This window comes from Paramisgurnus dabryanus, chromosome 20, assembly GCF_030506205.2.
Source record: "Paramisgurnus dabryanus chromosome 20, PD_genome_1.1, whole genome shotgun sequence".
Classification (NCBI taxonomy): domain Eukaryota; kingdom Metazoa; phylum Chordata; class Actinopteri; order Cypriniformes; family Cobitidae; genus Paramisgurnus; species Paramisgurnus dabryanus.
In genome coordinates, this window is record NC_133356.1 from 33987434 (window position 1) to 34002232 (window position 14799).

General features: G+C 37.6%; 1 protein-coding gene across 8 annotated transcripts in view; it reads left to right on the forward strand.

The window, feature by feature from the left end:
- Nucleotides 1–783: 783 nt before the first annotated feature.
- dst (dystonin) overlaps nucleotides 784–14799 on the forward strand; it is a 172955-nt gene continuing 158939 nt past the window's right edge. For 4 of the 8 annotated variants that reach the window (XM_065249486.2, XM_065249494.2, XM_065249503.2 and 1 more), the window contains exons 1-3: nucleotides 785–1095; nucleotides 1401–1435; nucleotides 1845–2027. In XM_065249486.2, the coding sequence (XP_065105558.2) occupies nucleotides 915–1095; nucleotides 1401–1435; nucleotides 1845–2027 (399 nt within the window). In that variant the 5' untranslated portion in view covers nucleotides 785–914. Of the gene's footprint in view, nucleotides 1096–1400; nucleotides 1436–1844; nucleotides 2028–14799 lie in introns of all 8 variants that reach the window. The other 4 variants (XM_065249549.2, XM_065249570.2, XM_065249560.2 and 1 more) reach the window with 3 other exon arrangements.

Genomic DNA, 14799 nt, shown 5'->3' on the forward strand with positions numbered 1-14799 from the left:
AAAGTCACCCAATATCCTATTTTTTCACAGCAACACGTTGGTTTTCAAATATATATCTATTTGAAAACCAACGTGTATATACTTAATTAAAAAATATTTTGAGTTTAAAAAAATACTCAGTCTAGATACATTAATCGATTTACATTATTTACGCATGTATTTTTTAACCATGTATTTATTTAGATAGAAATAGTAAGAAACGACTTTCTTTAAATCGAATCTTAATAGTTTTTCTTTTTTTTTATTTGTAAAATACTTGACTTTTTTGGACACAGAACTAACCACCTTAAAAGTAGCATAACTTATGGGTGTGTTTATTAAACTGCCCATTGAAGAAATCTCTCTCAATCTCTTGATCTAATCTTTTTAATTCAACGCACATTACAAAATATCGCAGTGTTTAATATAGTTTAAAAGACTAAAGGACCGTATATGGTATATAGCCTTCTATTTCATGGGGGACTGAAAATAAAAATGATCTGAAAATGTCTCGTATTGTCCCAGCATTGACTGCATCATAATAAAATGATGCTTTATGAAACCACACAAATTCTAATTTTACTTATATTAAGTTATATTTGTAGGGTAGTATGTGAAACACATCACTACAGAGTTGAATATGACTGGTATTAGTAATAATAAAAGCGCAGTTTGTGTTCATCTGCCTCTACGGAGCGCCGTATACGTGCCGCAGCTTTGCTGAGCTCAGATGCTGCTGATGCTGATGCTGGCCCTTCACGAGCTGTAAAAACAGGCTGAGTCATGGGTTGCTGTTGTACATTACCGAAGTACAGACACCCTGACAAAAATAATATGTCGAGGACCGACAAGTGACGCATCACAGCATGAAACAGCCTTTAGTATTTACATAAGAAGAGGACCCATATGTGCAGGAGTGGCTGCCCTACATCGCGATGATCGCTGCGGCTTTTTTGGTCTTATTGAGACCCTTGAGTATTCAATGTGTGTTGTTGCTGTTTTTCCTCTTGGTAGGAACTGTGGCTACCATCGTATTTCTATGCTGCTGGCATCGCAAACTGCGCAATGAGAAAATTCCCATCAAATCTGCGCTCACGAGGCGTTCAAGGAGCCGCGGTGAGTGTATTCATTGTGTCCGTCGTACCCATGTCATTTTGTCGCATGTCAGCGCAATAAACATGCATGCTATATGCAAAATACAGTATTTATAAGACATTTTCATTCATTTCTCTCATCTAAGGGGTTTAAATGGTGATAATTTGAGTGCTGCATGCCCGAGTGATGCATTTCTGTCGTTATGTCTAATTTGTTTACAAAGTGCTCTTTAATTCAAGACCAGGCAAAGTTATGTGAAAAGCATTTTTAAGACACAGTATGACTGAATGCATGGGGTTTGTTTCAATCGTTCCCATTTGTTCTAGAAGCTGCTTTCCGGACGCACCACTTTCGGTCTGAGGTAATTCTCTCTTTCTCTCTTGCTTCTATGTCAATATCATAAAAAGTGCGAAAGGGACTAAATAGCAAATCATCTATTACAATCTGAGTGTTTGGTAGGCAAATGTTTTTACTAGTCACTTTTTTAAGAAATAGTATCGACTGAGTGGCATGCGCATTGCGCATGTGCCTATAAATAATTGAGTACTTTTAAGTATTAATATTACATGCTGCCACTAAGTAAATCTTCGAAAAAATATGAAAAGCAATGGTAAACATTTCCCATTAAGTAAGAAAGACTCAATTGTAAGAAGCACATGTTTCTTCCAGTAAGTGCAAACATTATCTCAAATTATGATGCAATGTAATACAATAGCAGTGATGCAAAAAGTAAAATAAACATGGATTTTTTCTGCTGTGATATTTGACAGGTGTATCGTCACAGTCCACGTCACATCAGGAGGATCACACGAGCACGTGTTTCTGAAGAGAAGCTTGTCGAGATACCTGAGAGCACGCCAGAGTCGTGCACGAGTGTGAGGAAACGCAGAGTAAAGAAACGAGTCCAGCCAGAGTTTTATCACTCTGTGCAGCTCACACCAACCCGCAAACCAGTACGTATATATCCTGACATTATTCCTAGCAGGAATATCCTCACTCACGCTGTACTGAGTCATCAGGGATATCCTGACTAACACAGTAGGGGAGAATGGGGAACAAAGTAACACTTTTTGGCTTTGGCTCTATCATTCAAGTTAGATGAATCATGTTTTTACACAATCAATACAAACATCTCTGCTACAAATGAACACTTAAAGTTTGTTTGTCGGACCTCCTGTTATCATACAATTATACCGAAAGTAACAGGAGTGCAAACTTTACCCCATAGGTGGGGTTCATTGTAACAAAATGAGGGTTTGTTGTCAGGGCCTGAAGTTAACTTTTTTGACCACCAGCCACTGTGGCAGGTGGATTTAGAAATCCACCTGCCACAGAGACTTTTTACCAGCCAGTTTATTTTTTTGCCTGAATAGTGAATGATAACACTGTCTTTATTGTATGAATTAAATGTAAAAAAAAATTTAGAGCTACAAAAGTGAATTTCTCTTTGTCTTATGTTGTTTGATTAACATTAATGACACAGACTTAAGTAGGTTAATAGAGGTTACTGTCTCTTTAAGACCAGCACAGACTGGTTTTTGACTCTCTAATACATACACTTAAGACATAAAGAAATGTTTTATTAGAAAAAGAATACTGTTGAGATCATTTTGTTTATATGTGCCCTGTCAAGAGCAAAAAGATTTTATGTACGCTTGCTTTAAGGAACGCGTCTCTCCGATGTGCCCTATTGAGTCCCCTTAAACCCGCGCACGCATACAGAGACGGAGGGGGCACAAACTGCGCACATAAACGCCGCACATACTGTACGTTGTTTTTCATTACTCTATTCGCAAAATGTATGTTAATGTACTACAGTATAAGGCGTAGTAGCGCAACTCTCTCTAAAGTTTACACATCAAGAGTTCTGATCCATCACAGCAGCACTACTGTACACATCTGTGCAACTGTGATTATACTGTAGCCTATGTCAGCATTGCATTCTCATCCCATCTCACCAACAGTTTAATACTTACTCGCACATCCAAACGTAGTCAGAGAAGTGCCTCATCTTCTTTCCAATCGCATGAGCGTTGCGAAACAGCAGTCACATCCTCTCAATGAATCACTCAATTTGCATCAGTAATATGCGCAGGTTGATAAGAAATGAGCGGGTGCCGCCTGTTACGAGTCATTCAAAAATATTTTAATGATATTCAGGCCGCGGTCAGTCGGTCGAGTTTAAAAACTATTTTGAACAATTGCGGACGCGAAATGTCGGTCGGGAGTGGGTTGTTTATACAATGACCCGCATATCACTGATTCGCATTGGCTACCCGCCAATGTGGCTGGTAGATTGACAGTGTTACCCGCCAATTGCAAAATCCACCCGCATTTGGCGCGTGGTCGGGTGTTAATTTCATGCCCTGTTTGTTGTAACACCTGCTAGTCTATATACTATACATTCTGTCTCTGTACTAAAGGTGGATATTGTTTATATATCTGCCTACAATAGACAGATATCCACACATTCATCCATCCATGATCCTTCATCTAACCATCTTGTATAATGCATTAATGCATAATAGATTTTCACAAATTTACATGAGATCATCTTCTGACAGTAAGAGAAAAAAGAACAAAAGCTTGGCCCTGTATACAAATGTAAAGTAAGCGTATTACAATTAACTCCATGTTAGTTTGTGCTCTGTTTATTCCTACTTCAGTTACATCTTGACACAGAAAGTAGGCCTACACAGCCGATAAATCCTGAATAACACATTATTGAAGTAAAAATTGTTGCAATTGCTGCATTTTTCTTCTTAAATGATTATATGTTTCTCAAAGAGCGATTGATGGAAATCACATTTCAAGTCATTTCATGCTAGGTCTGTTTATCCATATACAGTTGCAAGTAACATTTTTGAAGAACATTTGCCAGTAACCAGGCGTTTACCGGTACTCCTGCGGCCGGCATATGTTTTTAATGGTTTTCAACGGAAGCACTTTTCAAAAATGTCAGCAGCAGACGGGTTTTATCCGCTCTGAGAACCAGTGCTCTACGATTTTTCACACTGAGCCCCCAGAGTTGAAAAAAGATCAACTTTGGGTAGGGTTTGGCGATCTTCCTAAAAAAGTGCAACACAATCTTTATAAATGGGAATCACAATCCACGATCTGAATTGCAATCTTCTTTCCAATTTTAAGATCCAGGCTGAAACATGCTTTACTTGGGATTTCGTAAGATATTTTGATTCATTGGAGGATAGAAAACATTAACTAGCAGTGTTATCTGTGTGCGTCCGCTGTCTGAGTGTAAAGCGTTTCTTTAACCAGAGTGCTTTTCTGAGCAACAACATAAAAAAACTCATAGTGCTTGTGGGAAAAGTATGTGAACCCTTGAGTAAATGACCTCAAAAAAGCTGATTGGAATCAGGTTTTAGCCCACTTGGAGTCTGGTTAAGATAATACATTTGGATGTCTGGTCTATAGCTACTTTGATGGATAAAAGCCCCTCAAACTTTTGGTGTTTCCTCTGCACAAGAAGAACACGCTGATGTGAGCCATGCCTCGCCAAAAAGAGCTTTCAGAGGAGCTACGATCAAGAATTGATGCTTTACATAAAGGGTAACAAAGTTTCCAAAGACTTTGGAAATTCACCAGTCTACAGTTAGGCAATCAATCTACAAATAGAGACGCTTTGGGACTGTTGCTACTCAACCCAGAATGACAGCCAAAGATTTGAAGGCATCATTGGAACTTGCTAACATCTCTGTTCATGAGTCTACAATACATAAAACACTAAACAAGCAGGGCATCCACGGCAGGACACCACAAAGGAAGCCACTGCTTACTAAAAAGAACATAGCTGCATGCCTAAAGTTTGCAAAGAGCACATTGACACTTTTAGCAAAATGTCTTGTGGACTGATGAAACTAAGATTGAACTATTTGGAAAAAAACACATAGTGCTTCATCTGGAGTAGATAAGGCACCGCACATCATCATGAAAACATCATCCCAACTGTAAAGTATGGTGGAGGAAACATGATTTAAGCCTGCTTCGCTGCATCAGGGCCTGGCCAGCTTGCAATTACTGAGGGGAAGATGAATTCCCAAGGATATCATACAATTCTTCAGGATAATGTGAGATTGTCTGTAGAGCCCTATTCGGACGGGATTAGTTTTACAGGGGGACCTCTGAGAAAATCGTGCTTCTCAGAGGTCCTCTGTGTTTTAAATCCGTCCGAATCGGCCATGTCTGTGTTTTTCTCTGACAACCTCCGTAAGAATTCCAGAGCAATTTACCTACTGTTTTTCGCCGAACACAGAGGTCCTCTGAGAAATTTAATCCCGTCCGGATGCAAATGTCTGTGTTTGCCCGCAATATCTTTTGAAAACGCGGTTCATTTCGTGTTTTGGCCAACGTGATCTGCCGTAAGGTCTTACTAATGCGCGTATATTTTATTTCCTGAGTCCCATTCATTCAGATATGGATGTTTTTACGCATTCGGCAAAATAAAATAATTAAATCAAGACGAGCTGAATATCAAACACTGTTAAGACTGGCCACTGTAATATCATTAACGTTATAAGAAACTCCGTTCAAAGTTGTTCAACTCCGGAATGTTAATGTTAATTAATAAAGATAATAAATTGTTATTAATCATTATTGTTTCATTTCTTTGGGTTTATTATAAGCAGACAGTTATATAAAACACGTAGGCTAACGTTACTTTAGTAGGATTTGTATATTTTATTTTGATTTGTTAAAATTACATTTATAAATTACATGTTCTGTCATAATTTTACATTTAAAGCAAAATATTAAACATTACAAACACGTATCCAGAGCACGTGCTCTTCTGCAATGCCCAAATGCATGAAACAGACACTCCCATCTCTGGAATAGCCTGCATCATTTTAATCCCGTCCGAATCGGTACATAAAAACACAGACGTCCTGGGGGACACGTTGAAACTCAACCGTTGTTTGGAAAACTAATCCCGTCCGAATAGTGCTTAAGTCAGCTGAAAGCTGTGTAGAAGGTGGGTGATGCAACAGGACAATGACCCAAAACACAGCAGGAAGTCCACAACAGAATGGCTTCAGAAAAACAAAATCCACCTTTTGGAGTGGTCAAGTTAAAGTCCAGACCTCAATCCACAAGAGATGGCTATGGATTGACTTGAAGAGGGCCATACACATGAGACGTCCAAAGTATATGACAGAGCTAAAGCAGTTCTGTCAGGAAGAATGGGCTAAAATTCCTCCTGAACGATGTGCAGGTCTGATCCACAGCTATAGGAAGCGCTTGGTTGAGGTTATTGCTGCCATGGGGGGGGACATAAAAGATCTGAATTATTTTGTGTTATGATTTTAAGACACATTATGTTTGATGACAAATGTATTTAGAAGAGCATGAAATTCCAAAAGGTTCACATACTTTTTCTTTCCACTGTAAACATGACTACCAAATTCAAGGTTGAGTGTTTATGTGCATGTTGTATGTTGATATCTGCCATATTAGCGGTAAAATGCACTTCTGTACTTAAGAAGAGATCATTATCTATTTGATTTGCTTAAAAAGTCTTCAAGATCATTCATTATATAAAATTGTCAGATTGCCCACCGCTAACTTTGGGTGAAACGTTCAGCTTGTCAATGTCACTTTTCACTCGACTGTCCAATCTCATGAGTGGAGGAGGGGCGGGACGAATACCACAACAATCAACCGGCACATCATACAACGACTCATAAACAAAACAGTAGTAGCATAGCAACCAAAGCGCTTGGATGAAAAAACGTTGGCAAGCACCCACAGTTGGAAATTTTGTGGCTTTTTTCATGATAACTGAGGTCTAGGGGGCGGGGCTATGTAAGTACTATATACATTTCAAAACAGTCATTTAAGAGTCAAATGCACACAGCCTGCTTGAAGTAACTGAATTAAAACGGTTCGTTTGTACTTCTGTAAAGTCGCTATGTCACCAAAACACAGTCGCCACCTTCAGTCTCCACCCCGAGCACTGTCCACCGCCCCACCCCCTTTTTGCCAAACAGACCCCTAAGGAATATCACACCATGTGAGAAAATGCTGTTCAATCATTAACCATCTGTTCTTAATATTTCACAAGTGACTGCTTCAGTTTGGCAGGTCAATGCTGGTTTCTCCAGGAATCTACTCATCAAAGATGTTGCAGACCTTACTTTGTTGGATCCGACCTCAAATCCACAACCCGTATATTAACACATTTTAAGTAAGGCTGTACGATAACTTGCATACGATGTCACACGCATCTCATTGATTAGTAGTAAAGCGGCATCACCTGCTCTCAGAACCGGCTGCCAGTTGCCACTTCTGAAAGCAACTGATGGTGATTTAATCAACGAAGCGGCTTTACTGAAGAGGTGTGCGAGACAATCGCATGCGATTTATCATGCAGACCTTACTTTTAAGTTACATATCAGTTACAAAACTGAAATGATATATTGTAAACAGTTATGCAACGCTAACGTGATGCTAACTTGATGCTTACGTGTTGTTTTGTAACGTTAAAATCTTTGGTGGCCACCGGTTTTGATAGAATATCTGTTAGAAATCAGACATTGTTTGTTTTCTTAAGTTACAAACACAAGCCCTGTTGTTTTCTGTTTGTTTATTGCGTTAAACATGGTAAAGTTAAAATCTCTTAGTCTCTGTGTCTGTTGGTTTACTAACATTTAGGGCCCTATCTTGCACCCAGCGCAATTGACTTTGTCAGTGACGCATGTATCATTCGTATTTTGCGCCGGCGCACAGCGGGGTTTTTCCCTCCACAGATGCACGTCAGCAAACTAGGGAATGAACTTGCGTTCCCTGGGCGGTTCAGCGCAAAAAGGAGGCGTGTTGCGGCGCAAACCATCTCTTATGCTATTTTGCAGTTTCAAAAAACAATTGCGCTACTAACCAAAAAAAACTAGTCTAAAGTCAGTGGCGCGTTGCGCGTGGTTCATTATGCTATTTTAAGGGCGCATGCTTGACCATAATGTATAGCGTGCACAACGCGCATACACTTTGCTTATCTAATCTACACAGATGCAACAGTTATTTTTGCAAATCATAAATTGTTACACTTAAAAATATTAATACACGAGATAAGGGGAATCATAGTGGTGAGCATTGTGGTGATAGTTTTTATTTATTCTCATGCAAATAACGATTAAAATATTTTCATAACTTTGTTGTGTGGCTGTATTACGTTTATTTTATGTAAATAATAGTTAAAATGTTTTCATAAGAAACCTTAATGTATATGAACTTGATTTGTAAGAGTACTTTGGGGTTGGACCTTGCTTGCGTTTCTTGGGTCCGATTTCAAAGCCCCCAAACCCTTTCAGCGGTGAGGGTGGACGCAGCGATGTCCTCTCCTGGCGTCAAGTCCTGAGGCAGATCCACCTCCCGTTTCACGGCGTGCCCGATTTATGCTGGCAAGCGTGGGATTCCCCCGTACAAGGACGTCGGTCTCCTCGGCTGTGAACCGCTCCTGGCGTGCGCCTGGTAAATCCGTCATAATAATAGCAACCCGCCATGGAACTTGCGCCCTTGCGTTTAAAGGGAATGTTGGCTAGCGTTCTGATTGGTTTATTTGACGTTACGCCCAAACCACACCTATGAATAATGAACCTACTTCAGACCAACCCCTTATTGATTTGCGCCCGGCGCAAGAGTTATTTCTCACGCCGGGAAAATAGCAACAGCGCCCAAGATCCGCCCACAAACTCACTTGCGCGTTGCGCTTCGCACTTGCGTTTCAGATCGTTAAAATAGAGCCCTTAGTGTCCAGAAACTAACACTTAGTATACTTCCATGGGTAACTTTATTTCAACTGCATATTTCACCCATAAAATAACAGGCCTATCGGAAGAGAGGCTCATGAATATGGCCAAAATGACCAGGGCTGCGTTCTCCGAAACTACCTTAACGCTAAATCGTTCTTAAGTTGTACCTTAAGCTGTTTTAAAGAATAAATCATTCACATAATTAGACATCATTACATTGATGGTTGTTAGATTTTTAATTATGTTTTGCAAAGGGACATCAGCTGCGAACTTATAATTGCTACAGGCTTAAGTTAAGAAACTATTTAAAAAATATATTATTATTGAGTTGGTGAAATTATGGCAGCTATACAGCGAATCCTACTATTTCATTTGTGCATTTCATATCCATTAAATCTTAGTCTACCGGCAAGTATTTTAGCTGCATAAATAAATTTGGTAAAAAAAAAACTAATTAAAATTATTAATGATAATTCGACTTTGCATCGAAGTTTTTTAATGTTTTATAACTTTGAGGCAACTGCATGCCAAATTTTTTATAAACATTCAAAATAAACTGCGCACTTGATTACTGCTTGTATAGTCTTATAAGGTCAACAAAATGTCCACATTAAAACTAATCAAAGCTAAAATCTAAAGCAATCATACTATATATTTATGCTACCCGTTCTCACCAAGATGCGTACAAATGACACGCAGTGTGATTATCGTGCAATAGATACGCCAAATTCCGATTTTGCGTGCATGATACGCCAGTCTTTCCCATTCACTTATATGGCGAATCGTTTCGTGACGTTTTATTTATTGTTTTCTCATTTGTTTTCTGTTTTTTAAACCATTTTCGCTTGGGTTTAGGGTTAGATTTCACATTTGTTTAAGCAGGTTATTTAATATACAGGTTTCTCTAAGTTTTTATCTATATTTAAGCCATGGTCGCTTGGAGTTGGGGTTAGAGTTGGGGTTTGGGTAAGGATGTCATTTTTATATAACAAAAAGTTGTTCTAACCCTAAACCCAAGCGAAAATGGTAAAAAAAAACAGAAAACAAATGAGAAAACAATAAATAAAACGTCACAAACCGATTCGCCATATAAGTGAATGGGAAGGACTCGGAATTTGGCGTATCTATTGCACGATAATCACACTGCGTGTCATTTGTACGCATCTTGGTAAGAATAGGTTGATTTATAATATATATATTTTATATGTTATATTTGAAGTAGAAAGACAGGCTCCAGAAATGCGTCCATTAAGCTTTATCCACATTGTAACCACGCTGCTTGCGCATCCAGTGTCCAAACACAATAAATGCGTGAACTAATGAACAACAACAGTTTGTTTTTATATATTTTAAATGTAATGCACAGCCAAGTACTTGCACAACCCACTTTATTCCCCTGTGCAACGCACTTATTGGGAACCCCTAATATAAATGATTCTTTCAAGTGAAGGCATAGCGGATGCATTGGAGCAGTTTATACATGATACGTTTGGAAATAAAGTTGTGGGTTTTGCACAGGTTTGATATAAAATATAGAAGGTTGAATTTAGTTGTCTGCAATTTGAAATATTTTAACCAGATATTCCTAATAAATTTAACTTGAACTATTTCTAAAATGTTTATTTAATAAAGAACACTGCTATCTCATAAAGCAGTGAAACTTATTACATGAAGTGAATAATTGATTGTCGAGCGATTGATATCAACCTATTCAGCACCTCCACCATGGACAGCACCCACTAAGGTCGAACTTAAGAAGGTTAACCTTAAGCAACATCCTAAGGTATAGTTCGGAGAACACACGTAGGAAATGTATACCTGTAGTTAAGATGTGCCTTTTGAGTCTTCGTAGTGCGCTAAGAGACAACGTTATCGGAGAACGCAGCCCTGTTCTTAGCAGAGCTCCTAAAAGAGGAGCTGTAAAAATATATAGAGATTGTTTTTGGTACTCAAACTGCAAATATATATTCTTAAGGACATCATAACCTAAAACAAAATGCTACAAAGCTTAGAAATATGTGACCTTTAATGACTAATAATCCAAGTCATTTGAAATTGTTTACAACCTTTTTCTTGCAGCTGTAGCAATAATAAATCAGAGTATTGTTGAAGTCCCTGTAAAGTAATTTCAGAGAATTGTTTGTAAAAGCATTATAAATGTTAGAAATGTATTGCTAAAGCACGTTTAAAAGACTGTTAACAGTGTAGGCCTGAATGGTGGAGTGACATCGTTAAACAATTTTCCACGGTTCTGTGTTTAGGGTTATTTGGGCGGAGCCCCGCCCCTTACACAGTCGTGAGCTTCCATTCAGGTTGTAGCAGTATTTGAAATTGCCCCCAGCGTAAAAAAGAGTCTGAGTGAAACCGGCTTCTGAAATGAAACTAGGCAGTGCTGGATTTCCATCAAGATCCATCGAGATCTGATTGGATCATTTGAAGTTGGGTCGTGTTGCTAATTGCTAATCACAACGATCTTCTCCCAGACTCCGCCCACCTGTCATACCATATGATGGGAAGTAGAGAGATTGTTTTGAGGAGGATTTGCATTTTTGATTAAAGATTATGAGGGCACATTAATAAAATAAAAAAATGTAGCTCACAGATAATTCATTTGTAAAAATACCACAATATTACAAAACAAATCACAGTTTTTCATTTTATTTTCATGGTGACTTTAAGAGAAGAGAATGCTGCTTATTTATCAGATTTTGATAACTGATTATATTTACTTGCCGTTTTTTATCATTCAAATTTGGCTGGGTGGTTAATAACAAATTTTTCTGGGATGTGACAAACTAAGAACACTTAATATCACCTTACATGGACTAAATTATTTGATGCTGTAAATGCATTACAATGTAACATTTCTTACATCATAATAAAGTTATAAAGTTTATTGTAGCGCATTTGTCATTTGGCCAAAATCACAGTGATAAAAGATGAAATGCTACACAACAGTCTCTTTTAGACAGTGCTGGCGTTATGACCCATTGACAAATCTAAGACCGTGACACTCTTTGTAATATTGCTTTAAGTGTGTGTTGTTGGAGTTTTGGATCAGGACACAGATATACTCTTTTGTTACAATGAAAAAAAAGGATCTTTTGGACTAAGTAAAATTACTCTAATTTGTTTCAGCCAATTTTATTCATTTATTTTAAATTATATTCATGCTTTAGTGGAAACCTTTCCTTTTAATATTTAAGGGGACATTTCACAAGACTTTTTTAAGATGTTAAATAAATCTTTGGTGTCCCCAGAGTATGTATGTGAAGTTTAAGCTCAAAATACTATATAGATCATTTATTATAACATGTTAAAATCGCCACTTTGTAGGTGTGAGCAAAAATGTGCCATTTTTGGGTGTGTCCTTTTAAATGCAAATGAGTTGATCTCCGCACTAAATGGCAGTGTCATGGCTGGATAGTGCAGATTGGGGGGGGGGATTATCCCCTTCTGACATCACAAGGAGAGCCAAATTTCAATTACTTATTTTTTCACATGCTTGCAGAGAATGTTTTGCCATAAATAAGTTACTGGGTTGTTCTCTTTTACATTTTCACATCTCTTTCACGAAAGTAAAAAGAATGAAATTAAAATGATACCCTGTAAGTTATATGTTCTTATTATTGGTGAAAATGTTTATCGTGGTACTTTTGCACTTGTTTTGGGTGTTTGTTATTATTTGCAAGGTTGTTGCGATTGTCATCTTTCGGTAGTGTAATGATCATATGATAGAGGTTTCACGAATCAGGGAAGGATACGCAATGATCCAGAACACCCAATGTAAGAGCAAATATGGGGACCCACATATTATCTTACAAGATAACTTGATCTTTGTTGTCAGAAGGGCATAGTCAATAAAAGTCCATTGCTACATTCTTAAAATGCTCTTTTTAAACTAAATGCTGGGTTAAAAATAGCCAATTTTTTATGTAAAGGGGGTTTTCTTTATCATGGAGAGGATAATGCCATCATCCACCACTTTTATCCTATATAGACGTCCAGGATTTTTATGTTGCTGAGCTCACCAGTGTGTTGTTTTTTTAATCAGGATGTACCAAATTGTTGATCTGGCCACTCTTAATGTTCCTGCTATCTCTCTGATGGATTTGTTGTGTTTTTGAAAGCTAAATATGGTCTGTATCACTTGCATGGAGATGTCCCTGAACCGAATGATTTGGGTTTACAGCCACAGCTTTCAAATTGTCACACTTAAAATCAACTCCAGCCCTTTAACATCTGTCATTCATGAGGAAATTATTTAACAAATAGACAATACTTGTCCATAAAACAGCTTTTAAGTCAACTGTCCCATTACTTTTAACCCCTTTAAAAAGGGGGAGCCCCATATTAAACAGCTGCAATTCCTAAATCCTTCAGCTAATTTGGATGTGAATACCCTCAAAATAAAGCTGAGAGTGTGCTCTGTAAGCCAATACTTATAATATGACTGTAACGGGAATACAATTCGGTAAACAGCTCAAATAACACAAAATGTGCCTCTGACCCAATATTTATGGACCTGACTGTAAACCATGGGACAGGTAGAAATTAAGCAAAATAAAGTACAAAATGCATATATATGCTTAATCTGTGCATGTAGTTTATTAGTTCAAGTAACATTTAATTCATATGCATATATTTTTTTATTAATTTTGATAAATAATGTTTAGATATGGCACGACATGTGAAAAACATCGATATTGTACCACAAAATACCAATAAAATTTGATAAAATTATTAGCAAGAGCAGCCATAAAAAAGTCTAGGCTTGTTTTTGTTTATACTAATGGTGCTCAAATGTATTAGATTTAATTCGTTTTTAATAGAATTACACCCTGGGGACATAAATAGGCCCGAATTTTGGGAAATACCCGTATATTGAATTAAACGCCAAGGCAGGATATGTAATGAATATGAAATGTCATTGCAACAATCTTGTAATACTAAATGACACTGTGCTCTTCAGTGTAATGCACACTCTGTACTGGAGCACATGGTATGTGGGTTACAGAACCTCCAAGCCAAGTGACTGCTTGCCTTGCACCTGTTAACTCCCATACTTTAGTATGGCTGCCTGTCACACTTACAGTTAAATCACGGGGTAGCTGTCACCCTGTGTACTCTGGTAAATATTTCTCATTGTAGGTGGTAAGCTTCTGTTAAGATAAATAACATGACTTTTTGATTGCAATTAAACATGTCAACAAATAGTGTATAGAAGAAAATGTATAGTTAATATATAATACATACAGTACTGGTATAGCTGAAAGTGTGGTCCCACAGTATGGGACAATACTGATACTGATTTAAAACAAACACCTCAAATCATATTAGCAAATCAAAATGTTAAATTTGTCATAAAGAACTGTATAAAACCTTTCATGTTATTGTATATTGTTAACTCTTCTATTTCAGCTATTATAAAAGTATTTTGAAGTTTGTGACTCTATCTGTGATAACCCAGCTAAAGTCATTTTATTTGTGATATACTGTTTTCTACATAAAATCACCCTACATGTAAGGACGTTCTGTGAAAATATAATCTTGATATTTTTATTATTGACTGAGTAAGAAAAGATCAAGCCAAAGACTGAAATCAATGAGATGAATCAAACTTTGATGTTAGTATACTTTAATAATTATATTATGAGATTTTACCCTGGATTTTACAGACAGGGTCACATAAACATTTGTTGAATAGCTCTTATATATGAAGTTTATTTAACTAAGTTTGGAATGAGCATGGTCATTTAATCCAACCAATCAAACCAAAGAGGTCTTTATATATAGCCGTCTCTCACCTCTGTCTTGTGACAGTTTTTTGCAGCATCCCTCCTCCACCCCTTCGCCTCACTCTCTGCTGGTATATCTATCCCAGTTAAGGAGGGGGGAGTACTTGGGCTAATATTCTCAGAGCCCTCCTCTTGGACAGCATGCCAAATATGATTTATTTCATGTT